This window comes from Guyanagaster necrorhizus (genome assembly GCF_019112545.1).
Source record: "Guyanagaster necrorhizus MCA 3950 unplaced genomic scaffold BT62scaffold_2, whole genome shotgun sequence".
In the NCBI taxonomy this organism is placed as follows: domain Eukaryota; kingdom Fungi; phylum Basidiomycota; class Agaricomycetes; order Agaricales; family Physalacriaceae; genus Guyanagaster; species Guyanagaster necrorhizus.
In genome coordinates, this window is record NW_025064881.1 from 256,309 (window position 1) to 274,856 (window position 18,548).

At 46.5% G+C, this 18,548-nt stretch overlaps 7 protein-coding genes across 7 annotated transcripts; 1 reads left to right on the forward strand and 6 right to left on the reverse strand.

The window, feature by feature from the left end:
- Positions 1–794: 794 nt before the first annotated feature.
- BT62DRAFT_990212 (uncharacterized protein) lies at positions 795–2,160 on the reverse strand (the record flags this gene model as incomplete). Its single annotated transcript, XM_043190212.1, has 5 exons — positions 795–1,163; positions 1,203–1,247; positions 1,316–1,360; positions 1,524–1,597; positions 1,991–2,160. 5 exons carry the CDS (start codon positions 2,158–2,160, stop codon positions 892–894), a joined length of 606 nt encoding a protein of 201 aa, XP_043045255.1. The 3' UTR covers positions 795–891.
- Positions 2,161–5,385: 3,225 nt separating this feature from the next.
- BT62DRAFT_990214 (uncharacterized protein) lies at positions 5,386–8,830 on the reverse strand (the record flags this gene model as incomplete). The annotated part of the gene is made up of 15 exons (XM_043190213.1): positions 5,386–5,814; positions 5,874–6,018; positions 6,067–6,459; positions 6,516–6,561; positions 6,612–6,733; positions 6,800–6,979; positions 7,040–7,111; positions 7,161–7,211; positions 7,267–7,287; positions 7,348–7,534; positions 7,592–7,821; positions 7,875–7,883; positions 7,938–8,222; positions 8,277–8,665; positions 8,716–8,830. The coding sequence occupies 15 exons, from the start codon at positions 8,828–8,830 to the stop codon at positions 5,579–5,581; spliced, it is 2,481 nt and encodes an 826-aa protein (XP_043045256.1). The 3' UTR covers positions 5,386–5,578.
- Positions 8,831–10,032: 1,202 nt separating this feature from the next.
- Positions 10,033–12,541, reverse strand: BT62DRAFT_1070982 (uncharacterized protein). The gene is made up of 3 exons (XM_043178709.1): positions 12,321–12,541; positions 10,245–10,512; positions 10,033–10,148 (listed from the first exon to the last, which is right to left on the reverse strand). Exons 1-3 carry the CDS (start codon positions 12,504–12,506, stop codon positions 10,078–10,080), a joined length of 525 nt encoding a protein of 174 aa, XP_043045257.1. The 5' UTR covers positions 12,507–12,541; the 3' UTR covers positions 10,033–10,077.
- A 1,320-nt stretch (positions 12,542–13,861) lies between these two features.
- BT62DRAFT_264603 (uncharacterized protein) lies at positions 13,862–14,728 on the reverse strand. Its single transcript, XM_043180291.1, has 2 exons — positions 14,646–14,728; positions 13,862–14,594 (listed from the first exon to the last, which is right to left on the reverse strand). The coding sequence occupies exon 2, from the start codon at positions 14,591–14,593 to the stop codon at positions 14,084–14,086; it is 510 nt and encodes a 169-aa protein (XP_043045258.1). The 5' UTR covers position 14,594; positions 14,646–14,728; the 3' UTR covers positions 13,862–14,083.
- An 884-nt stretch (positions 14,729–15,612) lies between these two features.
- BT62DRAFT_1070984 (uncharacterized protein) lies at positions 15,613–16,265 on the reverse strand (the record flags this gene model as incomplete). The annotated part of the gene is made up of 3 exons (XM_043178710.1): positions 16,042–16,265; positions 15,789–15,985; positions 15,613–15,736 (listed from the first exon to the last, which is right to left on the reverse strand). Exons 2-3 carry the CDS (start codon positions 15,983–15,985, stop codon positions 15,613–15,615), a joined length of 321 nt encoding a protein of 106 aa, XP_043045259.1. The 5' UTR covers positions 16,042–16,265.
- On the reverse strand, positions 15,913–16,265 carry BT62DRAFT_959666 (uncharacterized protein; the record flags this gene model as incomplete). The annotated part of the gene is made up of 2 exons (XM_043188512.1): positions 15,913–15,985; positions 16,042–16,265. A coding segment is annotated over one exon (222 nt), but the record flags the coding sequence as incomplete, so codon positions are not given.
- Positions 16,266–17,263: 998 nt separating this feature from the next.
- On the forward strand, positions 17,264–18,235 carry BT62DRAFT_1070986 (uncharacterized protein; the record flags this gene model as incomplete). Its single annotated transcript, XM_043178711.1, has 5 exons — positions 17,264–17,592; positions 17,645–17,679; positions 17,746–17,860; positions 17,913–18,001; positions 18,032–18,235. The coding sequence occupies exons 1-5, from the start codon at positions 17,328–17,330 to the stop codon at positions 18,233–18,235; spliced, it is 708 nt and encodes a 235-aa protein (XP_043045261.1). The 5' UTR covers positions 17,264–17,327.
- Positions 18,236–18,548: the final 313 nt, after the last annotated feature.

The window sequence follows — 18,548 nt, forward strand, 5'->3', positions numbered from 1 at the left end:
ACATTCCCCTAGATTCCACGAAGGGACTTCAACGTACTGCCCGGAAGATCGAAGAAAAGGTATACACGTTTATCATAGCATGGTGGGAACTATCTATGCTGTTCCAGCCCCATCTAAAGGTGTGATTATTATATGGGTGATACTGCCCTTCTTCAAAGGCGAACGAAATACAAAGGAGATTTTTTGTACATTATTTCATTTAACATGGTCTCTGACTTGGATCTTGGTCGACGATTAGAGTGATTAACGGCAACTGCGAGGCGGCGGGGAATGGCTTGTGGCGCATGAGCACTGTGTGTTACTGGAAATATTTATTCCTTGTCTATATATCAAGCTTTCAGTGCCTAGCTTTCACAAATTCGCGGAAGCTCTTACCATCCACAGTAAACCTTACCTGTGTACCGTTCTGCGCTCTCGTAATGGAAAATTCGGACATCCCAAATTGCAAGAGGATAGTCATCATATTCTGGTGATGCATCTTGAGCAGAGCCGACTGAAGATCCTTCGTCCGATGGAGCTGGGAAGAGGGCGGGGCGTTCATACGGGGCCCCTTGGAGTCATAAGCCTAAGGGATGGTCAGGTCTCATACTCCTCAGCTGCGGGCACAACCGCAAAAGCCTGACTGAGAGAGGGCGTGAACCTGCCTCTGTACTTAATGGTCCATTCGGAAGGTCGACAATGGATCATGGCGAAAGTGTCATCGAAGAGATTTATTACGTCAACACGAATTTCCACGATGCAGATTTCTCCGCAAGTTCTCATATCACTTCGCAGAGATACATCTGGTTCTGATGAATGTCTGTCTGTCTTTGACAGTAGTGAAGGAGAGAGGAAGGCTATTCGCTCGAGAGGGAGAGAGAGCAAGAGATACGAGGCGATAGTTGGGAAGGCTCAGGTGCGCATTGCTGACACGGAATTCTGACCACATAACCAAGCAATTCCGGGGGGAAGCCGGACATGGAGAAGAAGTGATGGATGAGGGAACGATGCTCTGAGTAGCCTGCCGTTTCCGCTGTCGCTGATCTTCAAGACTATGTTGCGCGAACGTAGTGCATTCTTTTGGATGGCGGATGTAGCAGATTCTGGAAGTTCTGCCAGAAAGCGAAAAGGCAACAGATCTTCGATGGCTATGCGCCCGCTCATCATGGCAGTTCTACGGAGAGCTTGGATTAGGGTCCATGATAACATAGCGACACACTCACGACTGGTCAGAGAGAAAATTGTGGACACCTTCTTGATGATGAGGACTGGAGTGAGCAGTAGTAATTCAATATTCAGGTGTAAAAAAAAAACACTGAACAATGAACACACTTACGTCTGGATAGGTACTGACTAGTGTTTAGTGCCGCGGCGGTGCGATCTCAGCATTGAAGTTTAGAATGGACAGCCTACGTTCAGAGACTTTGCATGGGAAGCTATTGCTCAGTCGTGGCGGTGGGAGCACTTAACCATCACTCCTAATCACGAAGTTATTCCTTTTTTTATCCAACATTCTTGGCTGTCAGCTTAACAAACTGTCTCACCTGACAGTCCATTGTCATGAATTGGGGACACCTCATCATATCGATGCATTCCATACTGTTGAGCTTCATACCAACTGTGCGGGCATCCAGTTCGAACTGCCATGGAATAATATCGTCGCATTCTTCGACTATATGTTTTGGGGGGGGTTCTCAACATGTATGTCGTGTTATTGATATGATTCAGCGGTGCCCAAACCCTATAGACACTTCATACGCAATTGATATGCTTTCCACCCTCCATAGCGGTTAGCCTTACCCCTCCGTTTCGATCAAGTTCGCGCGATCTCACGGCATGTGAAGGCCCTATATTTCGGAGCGTAATCTTGCTCCACTTAGAGAAAATACGCGTTGTTCCTAGCAAGGATGAATTTTGTCCTGATGATGCTCTTCCGGTTCTTCTGGGCCTCGTCCAACGCTCGCAATGTCCTCTCGTATCACTCGAGCTCATCGATGTCATCTTCACTGACATTATTTTTTGACATTCTCCATTGCAACCCCACACATCAACACTCTCAAACTTTCCAAAATGCAAAGCTGGGCCACCGGCTACGATCGCATATTCAAAGCCCTCGTTGACCTCTTGGCTTCCCATCCCTCTACTCGGCAAAGCTCTCTTCCTCTCTTCGCGAATCTTCATATCAGTGCTATCAAAAAAGCCCTGTTCTTTCGTTGATCATGGTATCTTTGAGATGGAACACTAGGATCCTGTCAGCCGTCACCCTGGATATATCTGAGTCAGGGAAGAACTTGAGTTGGGGGTTGACAAAGAGTTTTGCAAGTACCAAAAAGATGGACTGGATATCAAACTTAGCATCTTACATCGTGATCGCGAAGCTAAAGCCCTATGCCCTATAAGAAAGAGATACGTCTAAATTTTAAAGATCATTCGTCCGTACCTAGTTGCCTAGGCGTTCCGCTATCTCAACGTGCATCTGAGCGATCGATCGTGCCGAAAGTGATCGAAAGTGTTTCTCCCGCCGTGAGAAGAACGCACTCCTAGTAGTAAAGTGATGCGCAGTGGACCTGCAGGAATGAGGTCATCAATAGCATGATTTGGGACAGTCAACATCTCGGGAAGTTATGTTATGTCACCCTTGAAACCCGAGAGATGTCGATGTCTGTTGGGCGGGTTGGTTATGATGCATTGGTCCATTGCAAGGATGTGAAAAATGATGGTAGATTGTTACGCCCCACGCGAGACTCGAACTCACAACCTCAGAAGAATTGGAATCTATTTTCTGCAGCAAGGAATGACGCCTCCTAAAGCAGTCATTCATCACACAGAAACTACATATCTCTGATGCTCTATCCTGTTGAGCTAGAGGGGCACAGAAGTGGATGAATGGACATGATGTTTGTGGATATTTTAGGATCATGGAAGAAGGAAAGATGACATGGAAAAAGCTGTGGAGGCCGCATGACAAGCCTGCAACAAAGTGCCAGCCCGACCTATTTTGAATGTTGTGAATCTTTTATCATTCCACAAGGCTTCTGCTATGTTGCCAAGGAAAGAAGCCTGTCTCTGCAATCTACTGGCAGCAGGGAATGGGTGGCAAGAGAATGTGATACAAATGTGAAGTTGAGATCAACTGTTGATAGATGTGCCATGAGGAACCACCTACAAAGCACTGACTGATGTTTCCATCTGCTCCTGAATGTCAGCAGAGACAGTCAAGCACATCGCTAGAGGCCTATACTGAAAATGACCAGGTTCCATACCTCATAAACTTTGCACACATGGGCAATTGTTCATGCCAAAGAACATTGTAGATACTAAGTATCTCAGTCCTGGCATGAGAAGAGCATGCAGTGCTCCTGGAAGGATAAAGTCATCATGCATGTTTGGAACAAATATCTGCAGAAGGAGGGAAGCTACCTTTATGAAAGCAATGCACAGTAGTCCTGGATGAATAAGATCATTAATAGTATGCTTCAGCAGGGGGAGTCAAAGTGTCAGGAAGTTATGTTAATTTGCCATTGAAACCTGATGAGGTTTGGTATTTTAATACTGCCAGATGAAAGATGCATTTGAAGATTGTGAAAAATTGATGCAGTATGTGTCCTATATATATATAGGACTATTGAAAAAAGTCACCCAGTACGAGGCTCGAACCCACATCTTCAGAAGTGGTGAATGCTCCCTCATAGAAAGACCGATTCCAACAGCAACCAATCGTCCGATGAGGAAGAACCCCCATTTCTGCCGCTCTATCCTGTTGAGCTAAATGGGCATGAAAGAAAAAGAATGGACCCGAGTGTTATAGATGTACTGTAATCACGGAAAAAGGAAGGACAGCATGGGAAAAGATGTTGATCCCTCATGCCGAGCCATGCAGTCTGACCTATTTTAAACATTGTGAATCTTTTATTACTCCAAATGCCCACATCTGTCCTTGCAATCTATTAGCAGCAGGGAATGTGTGAGTAAATGTGCCATAAACTCAAGTAGGCATCAACCATATAAACTATACATGATGAGAAATTACTTACTTATGAAAGGCTGACATTTCCACCATACTCCTAGCGAGGTAGATAGTTGAGCGCATCACCAAGGGGCACTGAAAACAACTGGGCCTGCCCAAGAACCTGACGTTTCATTATCTCTGCATGCTTGGATGACCAATCATTCCGAAGAGCATTGAAGAAAAGTACCCTTCTCCTGGCCGAGAACTGCATGCCATATGTGCTATGCAGTGCTCCAGGTGGGAAAGCTAAGAAACTATGTTTATGCTGCCCTCGAAGCCCGAGAGGTAGATGCGCTACGGTCAGCGCTAATAGTTATACATGCCTTCTCTTTCTACAAAGATGACTACTACTACGGATCTACATCGGCATACAGTAACAAAGGTGATGAAGTATCTTATGAAATGCTTCCTTCAAGTCTATTCCATCAGTTTCATGACGTCAGTGTGTTTTTTTTTTTCTGACGCCATTCATTAGAGCTTTACCTATACAACGCCGATCATTATCTTGGACAGTGAAGTCGGCAAAAGCGGTAGCTTGGCTGCTGCTACCATCGGTCTAGGCGCATCAGTTCTGGAATTTATCAAAGGAGGGGATGACGCTGCAATCTGTGTGTGTGTCTTCGACTATTATCGAACTATTTGGGATTTAATCCGTATTTTTTTGCCCATTCTCGAGTAGACATATTGAAACATTCCCCTAGATTCCACGAAGGGACTTCAACGTACTGCCCGGAAGATCGAAGAAAAGGTATACACGTTTATCATAGCATGGTGGGAACTATCTCCGCTGTTCCGGCCCCCATCTCTCTGCAAGAGCCGATGCCCCCCCCAGAACAGCCTACTTTTTGTCAAGAATTTCAGGGGGGAACACACACATGACGATCCTTCTTTTCCAGAAGGCTCCTTCGCTCATACAAGATACAGTTCTGCATTGATGGTTTCGACGTGTTGACCCATCTTTTTGGCGTTCACGCGCTCTCTATTTTCGAACAGGATAACTTTCCAGCGAAAAGCTCTCAGAGATCCAACATCATTCTAAACGAGTATTACACAGGGCTCAAATTACAACTTTGAGCTGAACTCGTCGCGCCCTTTGGATGCCGCACGTCGGGTGGAACGAAACGAGGTATCTTAACCATTCAGACAAGCCCAACTGTGAAGTCCTTGGTTTGACCATAGTTGCATTGGATGATGTTTACCCGCCCCATGCGTATATAGTAAAGAATGTTAACGACGAACATCGCATTGGAATCTTTATCTGTTCGTATTCTGATCGAACGTAGGCGAAAATGTCAACAAGGGAGAAGAGCTCTTTCCAGACTATGGACACAGATACTGGCAGCAGGTGAGCCCTTAAAGTGCACTGAGCGACAAAGCCAGATTGAAAGCATGTACTAGTATGGAAATAGCGCCCCAGAGCTGGGGGGGTGGAAAACAGGCAAGACGAAGAACAGATGTACCAGAGGAAGACGACCCAGATCTACGGTACTCATCGACAGAAGATTACCCTGAAATTAGGAAGCGAATATACATACAGAAATCCGAATCTAATCCGTGTCTAATCTCCAAAAAAAGAAATAATCTACCGATCTACCATTCAAAGCCCTCGGAAAAAATACCAGAGAAATTATGTTCGGTGTCCGAACCGGTCACCTTTTCAACTTGGTACGAAGAAAGCAGGGACTCGAAGGACAAACCTACATAGAGGTCAGTCCGTTTAGAATATGTAGAATAAACGAAGGCGTAACTGGTCGATCCGGGTAGTGCCAATGGCTGTACTTGTGGGATACCATCAATGAGAGCGGCGTTGTCTCGAGGACTATTGCCTATTGTAGAAATGATTAGATCAAGCTCAATAATCGAAGGAAAAGAAAAAACGACAGACTACTGGGCGACGACAAGTCCTTCACATGAGTAAATCTCCGCAGAAGACCAGCATCCGGGAGGGAAAAAACATTATTAGCCTTATCCGATGTGATCAAAAAATCAGCCTTTGACCGTCCACCGCCGCTGGCCCGCTGTTCCAATACCTATAGGACATAAGCCGCAGTTCGCCTACGAAAGAAACACAGACATACACTAATGACATATGCGAGTCCATTCCAATACACCTCCATCCTCTTCAAGGCTTTCAACAGCGCAGACAAATTCTGCTTGGCTAAGCCGTTAAGAAACTCGGAGTGTACACCGACCGTTAGATCTTCCGACTGTGCATCGTGTATGAATGCGACGCCAGCAATAAAAATGCATTGATGAAGGAACGGGTTGGCACAGTAGGACGGCGCATCAAGTACATCCGCAAAAACAAGACATTCGGCGATCTGTCGTGAAGATGCCAAAGATATCTTTGTGGACCGCTTAACACCGGACGAGATGGGTGTCTCTTGACCGCTGGGGCTATGTCCCAAATTGGGGTGATGTATCAGCGCCAGAACAGCATTCGCCCAAAGGTGTAAAAAGAGAAAGCTGCCCTGCAAGCCGTTCGCCCGTCAGTATCAAAGCAATTGCAGAAAATATTGCGACGAACACCCTGGTGTTGAGCAGATTGTGCTCGAAAATTGTCAACCGACCAGCTAAAACGTATATGATCAGTTGAGGTTGTAAACTGCAATCTTGGACATACCTCAGACCTGGCGGCAAGGTTCCAAGGAACTCGACCAGTTGGTCCTGCAACTCCTGCAAGCTTTCGAGGCTATGGACGACAGGGTTTGATACGGATGTGCGAGGGCACCCTCGACTCCCGTTCTAGATGGATGGGGTAATATGGCCGCTGAGAGAAACTATGTTCGGAACAAGAACAAAAACTCGTACCATCACGTCAGCTATCCGTCCGGCCAGAGCGAATAGCCTAATAATTCTGACGAACGGGGATAGGACCGGAGGCGCTGAGGAGCTATGAGGGATGAAATCACTCTCTGTGGGCAGCGGGATCTCAATGATATTCTCATTAATCGTTACGGAGCGACCAGTTCCAAACGACAGGACGCGATCCTAGAAAGGGACGATTGGGCAGTGAGTAAAGAACGTTCGAAACTATGAACGAATGTCTACCATTACGAAAAGACACCAGAACAATATCTTCTCGTCGCACACATCGTCGTCATCCGGTGATCCAATGTTGATCTATGAAAAACGTCAATCATACGAAGCAATCGATAGTATAAATCCCAACCTTATGAAGTCCTATATCTACGGCCATTCTAATGGCCAGTCCCGAAAAGTTCTGCACACTCGAAGTGTCACAAAAATCATCACACCGGTATTCAGTCTCGACTGACCCAGAGACCACTCTCAGAGCTCTGAATTCAAACGAGATTAGCCCAAAGATGAAAAGCAGCATTCATGTCAAATGCACTCGCCTCGCCGAACTCAGCCCATGAGAGCAATATCAAGCCGCCCACGACATCGGTTGACGGTAATCGTAGAAGTGGCGGTACTAGGCCCCAGGCAGCCTCGATGTACTGGGATGGTTTACGCGTAGGATGAGGCGCAAATCGGACGGCCAACGCGTTCATTGCATGCAGCAGGAACGTTGACATTGTCCCACTGCATTATTTAGTACGACGGGAGCATAAAGTAAAATATTGGGAGTATGATTCTCACCTCTTGATGCGTTCCTCTACTCTTTCTCTCCGAAGGAAAGGCCAATGCTGCCAGAAATAGTAGAAAAACGTATTAATTAGTGAGACATCTGGGGATAAAGAGGACATGTCTTCGAGTATAGGCTCCGCGGGAGAAAGATGGTCCGGCGAGTTCGAGTGTGACCCCGCTGCCGAGCTATGGAGCTTGATGAAAATCTCATTGAATCCTGGATGTATTGCCGTACACCCAGACTGCGGCATTGTCGTCGTTAGAATCACGTAAGAAAAAAATTTCAAGGACATACAAAGCGAAACTAGATCCGAGGACGTGAGTGACATGGCAAAATAGAGGAGGGTAGAGGACATACATAGCAAACTTTGAGCGTTTTGCTCTCTCCAAGATCGCCTTCGAGGTATGCCATTGGACGGCTTAGGGCCTCTACCATCTTTCCTGCGTCTGGATGCACTTGAGGAGTGGTCGGAGGCGACATAGAGCCATAAATGTCCGGTTTATGTTTCGGGAGTAATGGGTGCGAGAAGTCCTGTCCGTGCTGCTGCCCCGATGGCGGAAGGCAGGGCTGAGAGAACATCGGAGGCGCCGATGTGAAGGGCATAGGTCCATACTGTGTTTGCTGAACCACATTGCTATGTTGCTGCTGCAGGAATTAGCTGCCCAGCAAATATAAAAAACTGAACGAGCTACTCACCATCGGTAATTGCTCGAAGCTCCTGTCATTATATGCGCCCCGCGACCATTTGAGGGACGGATCCTCCCATTCAGCCTCCTCCATCTCTTTCCGAGTGCGCTTTCGCCGTCGCTCGCTCGGCCTGACGCATTCTACACTGGCTTTGGCGCATCGGCCGCACACGGGCTGGATGTTGTCGCATTTCGCTTTCTTTACTCTGCATGGAAGACAAGCAAGGAATCGCGGTTGTGGCTGGTGCGTCTCTGCTGGGTACGATGGTCCATTGACCGACTGCGAGGAAGGGCTGTCCTTGGACGTTACGACGATAGCGGCCCCTTCCTTCGGAGACGGTTCCCATAGATTGTGGAGATGGTCGAAAGGAGCATCCAGCAGGGTAGGCACGTCAGTCACTATCAAAAATGTGATCAGCCACGGAACAGGGCCAAAGGTTAGCAGTGACACGTGCTGAAAGCCGGACGGCCACTCAGAGCAAATAGCTGAGTCATCGTAGGGTCTTGTAAAATGGGCGCGACCGCTGACGTAAGCTGGGTAGCGATATCATCAGTAAAAGCCATTGTTGTGAAAATCTACAAAGGGAGAGGGAAACAAAAAATACTGGAGCAAGACGGTTGACAATCCCTCTATTTAACGCCTGTTAATTTGTGGCTTCTGTAGGCAACATGGGGCCGGCGCCGTGATGGCAAAGTGAAGACATCATAATAGCCAGCCTGTTTCCTCGCGCCTCGTGTTCAGTGGACATTGGGAGCGGCATAACATGTGGGCGACTATGCTACAAAGCGTGACATTTTACAAAAAGCCCTATCTACTCCTGCATATGGAAGTAAATGCCAAATCTGGCACTGAGGGATTGTAGATAATGTTATTCTGCATAAATGGGTGATTTCCCGCAGCATTTAGAAACACAGATTATTTTCTAAATCCATCAAAGTCCCAATTTGAAATCATTTAGAATTTATATTTCTAAACCGTAAACCAATTTAGGTCTGGAAACACAAACAGCGATCGGTGAGGGTTAGCTGAGGCCGAAACGAGAGACAAAGGCGAGATAGGTGTTACTTTCCTTTAATCCTGGACTTTATAGGCCTCGATAGGCATCCGAAGTGGACTGCCTTACAAGTTTGTTACTACCGTGAATTTCAGAAAGTTACCCGAGTCGGGTATGAAAAAGACAGTAGTTGGGATGGAAAAAAATGGCCGGTTCTCAAGAAAGTAGCTGGGAAGTAGCCTTATAGACACTTCACAGTATTTTTTAGGTCCACCAAAGATTCGGTACAAGGATACAAGGCTATCGGAGCAAAAATGAGCTTTGGACTGAAGACAGGCGCGGCAGGACAGTGGTAGGTACATGAAAGGCGACGTGAGTGAAAGAAGACGCCTCGGAAACTAACAGGTCCAAATAGAGATCGAGATTGATGGAATTGCCAAATGCGGTTATCAAAGGTTTAGAAACATAATTTAGATTTAGAAGGGGGGGTCGGAGGGGTCGTCTAGACTAAAATCTAGACGAGGGTGTTTCCCATCAAATTGTGGTGCTCATCCAATTTGTTATATCGGCATCGCTCGGCATCTCTGATTTAGAAAATAATCTATGTTTCTAAATGCTGCGGGAAGTCACCCAATGCTCAGGCTTTCATTTCCCAATTTTGAAGCTCAGCAAGATCCAATAGCAAATTTGTGATTTGATGGCAACGGACAAATTAAAAGAAACCGCGGATAGTCACAGACCAGTCACATGTCCTTAGCAGTGACGCCATCCATTCTTTCTCCTTCGTAGATCTTTCTCCGTGATGACCTCGAGTCCTTAACCTATATCGCCCTGTTCCCTCTTCGCCGAAATTGCCTTGGAAACCTCGTCCAGGCGAGGAATCTCACCTGCGCTCACAAGAGATTGTCCGACACATGAAAATCAAATTGTTCAGGCAAAGATTTGCCTCAAGACTTTCCGGCCGAATTCAGCGACCTGCTCACCTACAACGAGAAGACGAGCGAATCCTCCGATGGACGCCCTGCGATCCACAAACCAGCAAACGTTCTTTAGGTGAGCCCCGAGGTCGAAATTCCTTGCGAAGACGAAGAAGACGACGACAACGATGACGACCTTGGTGAGGACAGTTACTACGGAAATGGAATGGACATTGACATATGGGAGCGTCAAGGGGAGCGAGACAGGAACTTGACCATACTGGCAGAGCAGGAGGCAGCCCTCGATCGCTGTACCCCACTGATCACAGAAGTGCTAGACACGTAAATCAGCGCAGTCGCTGGTCTTTGCATTATTTTCTAGTGTCAGAGAGTAAGATAAGGCCCGGAACTTTGCTCGGAGCGATGCATACTTGATCGCTTTCAAGTATAATTAACAGATATACTACTACGCGCATCCAATTGGATCGTCGAGAATGACGGAGACCATTCCAGGAGAGGTCACCATCTCAGCAGTCATTCCTACCAATTTTTATAATTAGATATCCCCCTACCATCATGAAAACAATCTGGCTCTGAGTGGCAAACTTCCCTCGTTGGTCCACACCTCATTAGCCAACATTACTGTTCTCGCTTGGTGCAACCACGAGTTCTGTCATCCGGTATCCACGGTCGTCAGTGCATACGCCAGGTGCCGCGTAGTTGAGAAGACCGTATTGACAATATCCAAGAAATGATGAAAGAAGACATCCAATAAATCATTCACAAGCAAAAAAGAGCTTCAGCATTAGTCTCATTTATTCATTTATTGACTAAGACTGACGTTCTATCTGCAGTGAATTATTTTCTCTGTGATTTTGGCAATGATATTGATACTCAAACCCTGGTCTGATTCGTTCTGGTTCGTTATACTGCCGGCCGTTTCCGTGGATGTCCTTTCACAGCCTGTTGCGGCATGTATTGTCTTCTTCGTTTCGTTCCATTTGGCTGTCTCTCCAAATGCTTGCATGTATATCCTCGCACAGCCTGTTGTGCCCTGTATCTTTTGGTTTCATTTGGATGTTCTCCCAAATGCTCTCATGTATATCTCTGCGCAGTCTGTTGCGCTATGCGTGGTTCCGTGCCGCTGGTGGAGGCACGTCGTGCATTCATTCATTTTTCGCCTAGACTGACATTTTGTCTACAATGAAATTTCTTTCTGCGATGCTTGGCAACGATCTCGATATCCGAACTCTGGTCCGATTCGTCCTTAAATTGTCATTCGTTCTCTGTTTTCTTGAACGACCTGTCTCTGTATCCCTATCTGGATGTTAACGTTCCACCTCCGTTCCGCGTTTGAGGCCGAGATTGACATGATTTCGCGAAATCATGCCGCGCTAGATTTCGAGCTTGTCTCTAGGCTGAATCTTTGTCGGTTACTCTTGTCTCCATCCTCTTTTTGAGCCTTCGTCCGCTTCGTGCGGACACACCCTCCTTGTAAAATCCCCAGTTCGCTGTTTCCTGTAAGTTTCTCTCTACTCTTCGCTGCTTCTCTTTCTCATCTATCAATGGCTCGGCAGATCCGTCGAATCACCTATAGAGTTTCTTGCGGCAACTTATCGGCCACAGGCATTTTCTCTGGCGGTTCTGTTGCGTTAATGTATTGCAGGTTCGTCAGGCTATGATGATATATCTTTGCTGCGTGGTGGCTAATCTATTAATCAGCAGAGTACCCATCGTCGCGGAGCTATATTTCCGCGGGTACCGCGTGGGCACGACTCAGCTAGCGACAATTATGAAGTACTCAGGATGGACAAAAGAAATGCCCGGTTGTCTATCATGTATGTTCTGACCCAATTGATGCCGTTTTTTGGACAGTAGACCACTATATGAGAAACAGATATTCTCTCAACGTGCCAGAGTGATTATTACTCTTTTATGAAAAATTTCAGTTGACGCGAGTAGCCTGGTAACTAAGCCCTCTAACGAAGAGGTCATGTTCAGGCCGGTCTATGCTCGAGGCTCTCCTTTCGTGTGTCGACTCGCAGCTTCTTGCCATAGAATTTGAGCTGGAGACAGGTCGGGAGTTGTAGCCATGCTCTGATATCTTCTGCGGCCCGAGACACCGAAGAAGTGCTAACCAACCTCTCGCATTATTGACGAAACTGAACAGTGCTCCCGAATTGCCTGAACATCGTCATAAGATGCCGCACGATAGGAGAATACATAGATAATACGCAGAGCGGTGAAGACAGAGCTCCCTGTGACTTGGAGATTGGTATCAAGCTCTGAACGCAAGTTGTTCAGTTCCGTTTGCTTTCTCTTCAGCATTTCAGAAGAATAATCCACTCGGCTTTTTCATATCTCCTTTATTGTGCCTAGGGCATATCGATCCTCTGACCCATGGATATAACCGTCATCTCAAGACTGATGTCTCTTGTCTCTCGGATGAAGAACGTCAACAGGATCTGTAGAGATCCATTGATAGTATTCACGGCCAGAGAATGTCTATATAAGTACATTAATGAAGGAACGCATAGTTGCCATGCAAGTGTCGGTATTCCAAAAAGAAAGTATATATTCGTTTCATCTTGGTGAATATGAAAGGATGAAACTAATAAAGCATCGGTATGCTCAGTCAATGTTTTTCTGGGTTTTCAATAGAAATAAAAACGCGTCAGTCGCTGAAGTTTATTCTTGGTTCTTTCGTATTCGACCTTCAATGATGTTTTCATTTAGTCTATGAACAGCAAAATTGAAAACGCACATGAAAATTTCCACCTCACTCGTTTCTGTGTGTGATGATTAGTTTGCCTGTACACAGTGCCGACCATCTCTCTGAGAGCTCCTCAGAATCAAACTCTAAAGGTTCGGGCCCGAACTCTACTTCCTCTAACAACGTGCATTGTCTACCGTCCGATGAACAGCCATCCTTTCTCCTCCGGGACTCGATGACATTGACAAGGCAGCCCAAATCCCCCGCTGAGAGACCGCTTGGCATACTTAAAACACGGAGACACGGAGCTACTGCATCATGCTCTGAAGTGTACACCAGACCATTGATCCATTGATCTGGTAAAGTCGTGGCCCTCGTCAAGATGTGCAACTCCTCCAGTTGGGGAGTTCGACGTAAGAAATTAGGAAGTTCGTCACGCAGCCCAGTGCACGCCTCCTGTGATTGATTGTGAACCTCAATAGTAAGTGTTTTGATAGGGCATGAATCTGGGTAGACAAAGAAGATCTGGTCTGATCCAAAGAAGGATATCTTCAGGAATTGAAGAGATGGGAGGATGAGGAGAGAATACATATGATTGACACTGGATGAAGAATTGGGTAGGTGCGATGCCAACAGATGAAGGAAAGTCACATTGGGTAAAGTGATTGGCTCCGCAGGCTCCGGTTCGATGTCATGCCAGCATACGAGGGTGAGCATCCGTACACGCGGAAATCTTTTGAGGGACTCATATGTATGCGGATTGCCGCCTCCAGATAAAAAGACTGTGATACTTGAAAAAGGAATGGAAATGTGTGTGAATGCTATGGGCCAGTGCTCAAGTAACGTTCCAACGACCTTTAAGCTCGGAGCGAGCCGGAAGGCGTCGATATGGAGGTGGTCGGCGCTGCCACAGATTCCAATGCCTACGTAAAGGGTGTCTAGGCGATTTAGATAGCCCTTGCACATAGAAAACTGTAGGAATGAGGTGAGGGGAAGGAACACGGATAGTCGCTTCCAATACGGAGCAGTGGGGAGCAGAATTTGAAGGATCAGAGAGACGTTCGGAACGATATTCTTTCCATGGAGACGAATGGAAAGGTCATGACCATTGGATCGGGATAATGATAAACCAAGTCTAAACACGCGATTCTTGACCTGCTCTTTGCCTTTAGGTCTTTTATCTAGATCAAGCTCAATGAAAGACCACACACAGCTCAGCAGTGTGAATGGCGACGGTTCTCCATTGTTGACAGACAAAGGAAAGGGTCCATGGCGACTGATTTGGTTGAATCGATTCAACAGCTATGGTAGGATTTAGGCTGGCATATCCCCCATCGAACGCCTGGTCTGCGGACTTGGTACAAGCCCGAAAGATAGCACGCAGCACATCATCCGGCACGTTACGCACAGGGTATAAAAGAGACTTGGCATCGGAGATGTTGGACGCAGCTTGGTTCCTTTCAGCCACCAAAAAATCCAACAACTGGCGCGTCGCCGATATTTTCTCGTCAAATTCGTCAAGAGTGTGAGGGCCTCTGGCAGCAGTTTGGAGGAATTCTTTCCTTTCAAACTCCAACAGCGGTTTATTAGAAAGAAGAAGTTCCTCGATCCTGGCCGATCTCTGAGGCTGTAAGTATTCGGGAATGAATGAAGAGAAATAGGGATGAAATTGCGGTTTGTCCGTTCGAGTTGGAGATGTCATCCTGATCAGGAGTTAGTACATTTCTCGACCAAAGAATGAATCGATGAACGACCTTCCGACGTGGTGACGCTAGGCGATAAGTACTGGATTTGAAGTTCGACGTTGAACTCTAAGTTGACTCATTGTGACCTCGTGTCGTTCAATCAGCGCACGCCTGGCATCCGGTCCGAACTCCTGCTTCTTACTCTTTGCGACATGCACTACACTCGAAGCAGTCTGACGAGGCCACGTAGTTCCTACTGAAGGATGGAATAATGACAAGGTAACTATTCAAGTGACAGATAGGCCGGTATGAAGCTTAAATATGCACTGGCGAAGGAGTCAGTACACATGATCATCAATGCTAGCAAAATGATGATATGGCAGAAGAGTTGAGGAACCGTTCAGCTCAACGAGATGGGTAATAATGGACTATAGCGAGTTGGATATGTTGCAAGCATGACAAGGAACTCCTAACAAGATTTACAGAACCTTTTACAGTGAATCCTTGAGTGTTATTTCTATTTCCACCGAGCCAAGCAACAGAACCAGAACCAGAAGTAAGAAACAAGAGGAAGGAAAGTAGGGCAAGCTCGAACACTTCATGTGTCCGGCCTCAATGGCGATTATAACCGATATGCAAGGGTCTGCTATCATCGTTATTAGGTGAAACAAAAATAGTTGATGCATAAACTCCTGAACTCAAGAAGATTCCGACGCGAGTATGAGTTCTTATCTGGGATGGCACGACACCATTTTTTTGACCTGTCTTGGCTGTACAAACCTCCAACTGCATCCTGAAAGACCCACTTGCAATCACCATTCCTTCTTTCCGTCTATGAGTTAGATATCTTCGATGTTCTACAAGACCTGCACACTGGACGAGTTCCTCGTTGCTTTCCACAGAACATCTCGTATGTCCCGCTTGTTTGAGATCATACTGTTCGGGGGTCATCGACACCAAGTTCGTCTTTAGACGGGAACATCATGATATCATTACGTCGGTAACATCAAGGGGAAAAATTAATTCCATAGACGTTCTACGTCAAATAACAAAACATTCGAGGATTTACGGGCGATGTTCCGCCATCAACACACATAACCGCCCCATTGGTGTAGTCCGATACCGCTAGGTAGACCGCTGTCGTCCCAATCTCTGCATCACTAGAAACCTCGATTCAAATACTGATCTTATCAGAATACCGAGCGTACTCACGACCCATGCATCGGCGCTACAGCACCAGGTGCAGGCTTCGTCTTGATAATCTCCAAAATTTCAGGACCTATCAGCTGCGATGCAAACGAGCCAAGCTGCAGCACGTTCACCCGAACCGGGATACCTCTCACAGCAAAACTCGTCCCAAGAACGAGGGTGGGCTTGTCCAAGGCTGCTTTCGTCACACCATAAGCCATCTGATCGAGTCAAGTCAGTTCGAGCTTTATAAACGAATATCGAGACAGATACACACGCTCAGGGCCCCGGTGTGTTGATTCTTTCTGCGATGCTGCTGATGTTGATGACGCTTGAGGTGCCTCGGGGGCGGAAATATGCTCCTTTGATGAGGAGGGATTGGAAGGCGCGGGCGACAAAAAATGGGGCGATGGCGTTTAATGCGAAGATATCGACCCAGTTCTGTATGGTCTCAGGTTCGAGAGGATCTGTCGCCGCGTGCTGTTTAGTGGTAAAGTCTGGATCACGAAGGGATCCAGCAAATCCGGCATTGGGAAGAGATTGGTGTATGGAAGAGAACGGGGTTGTGATGTACGAACTTGTTGACGAGGATATCAAGCTTTGCCGTCGATTCCTTCAATGCACTTGGCGCCGGCCTTGACAGCTTCTTCGTCGGTCATGTGCATCTGCAGTCTATGTGTCGGTAAGCAATGGATATATGGAAGAAAGGACGATTACAGACGGGATAATGGACCCTGGAACGCCTGTAACAGACGCTTGCAATCACAAATCCTTTGTCAGAGAGTCAACTGTGAGTCGTAAATGGAAGCCAGGAAACATACATCCCCGTCCCTCCGCCTGTAATAAGGCCTACTCGTCCCAACAGCGACATCACCGTAGCCACATTAAGGTCTGCCATATTCTGGGAATGCTGCAGTCTCTGGGCGCAGTCCCATTTATCATAGCAGTCTTATTCAGCGAGATTGTGGACTTGACATTGCAAGAGTCCATCCTTGTCCACCCTTGATCAGAATGACTGAAGTTCGGACTGAAATCCTATTCTGAAAGCTTGTCGTTCGGTGAAAGGACCTTCTGGAAAATGACGACGAAAGCGCCGATAAACTTGCTAGTCGTCTTCAAAATAGAAGCTTAAGTACGGTTTAGCTGGATAAGTGAAATGTTGATTCTCCCACAGCTAACCTTACTAGTCCTTTCATATCAATCTACCCAGGTCCGAGTCAAAGTCCTCATAGAGTACCAGAAACAGAAGTCAATTTCTTGGATGTCGACGCTGAAGATCACGTTTCTGTATGCTAAATATAATCATTACACCACTGGGCTCATATCTGAGCTTTGTCGTTCGTATCCACTGTGAGACTTGGCTTGTGGTACTTATTAATGGATGCTTCATTGCTAGCTGAGAGAGAAGAATTCCTGAATAATAATGCAAAGAGGAAATGAGCATGGTGGGGATGGCAAAGGACGGAAGCTAGCGTCGGGATTTCAAACACGGCTTGAACCACTACCACCACCACCTACGTACACCGTCTATACCCACCCTTTCCTTTCTTCAAGCTCGAAGCAATGTGTGAATACAGCGACACAATACCGCCTCCCGGCGAGCTGATAGACCCCCTATTCCTCGAAATATTCCTCGAACTCGAATATCTCAAGCGTCGGCTAGTAGTAGTCACCACGAGCTCTGAACTTGCCATAACCCTGGAATCCATCAAAGACGCAATAGCACGGTGCAAGGACTATCAACTGAAGGAATCTCTTATTCGTGAACTGGCGGCAGAAATCGTGGACCTCAAGGTTACAGTGCGTAATAGGTCTGGTGAAGACTGTGGTACGTTCCACAGATTGCTTCGTACACGCCTAGCATATTTATTTCATTCTAGATGAGTACAGGATGCTGGTCCTGCAAGAAAAGTGGGTCGCTTACTGGTGATTATGCTCCTCGCTGTATCGCCTTGATGCATCAACTTTTTCGTTGAACTAGGTTGATACACGTGAGGATCGTTCGCCTGCTCTTGTCCAAAGATTTCTGGCTTGTGATACTCGCTCTGTTTCTCCTGTGGTTTCTATCTCGGGTCAAAGGTCTAGCTTGACTGTCGGTACGTTTCCAGCGAAATATGACAGATGCTCGTCATTTGACCATAATTACAGCGTTTTCGTGGCTGTATCACACTATACCTCTGCATACCTCTCCTGAAAGGATCTTATATCTATTGTTGTACCCGCACAATATCGTCAATGTAAATCTGGAAAATAATTTGTAAACGAAGTTCATCGGCAAACGCATCGTCTTCTTGGAAAACTTTCTCCAGTTAGTCGAAGGCGCAAAAAGTGTGAACGTCCGTGCATCACGCGCGAATACTGAACAAATGCAGGGACTTGCAAGCGTTACTGCTTGGGTCAAGGTCGTAACAAACGCGTCGTTCTTCAATTGTCCTTTAGTATTTCTGACCTCCAAGTCCTGCTTTGAATAAACCTCATATCCAAACTCTTTGGAATCGCCCAAGACCATCTTCGGAACGTACTAACATGTATCAGACTTGTTCAATAGAAGTTGATGACTCGGAGGGTGGATGGCTAGATGGCTAATACTTGTAGTGATCCGACATGGCTGCTAAGATATAGATAGTGACATTGGGAAACAGCTCGAAGTCATAGCACGAAGGAACTTTTCTTAATATGGAGGCTGAAGCTTGAATGGGAAAATATTCGGGACTGTAAACCATTAATTCCCAAACAGACTGTATAACTGCTAATGGTTTCTTTGTCACATCGGAATCTAATTAA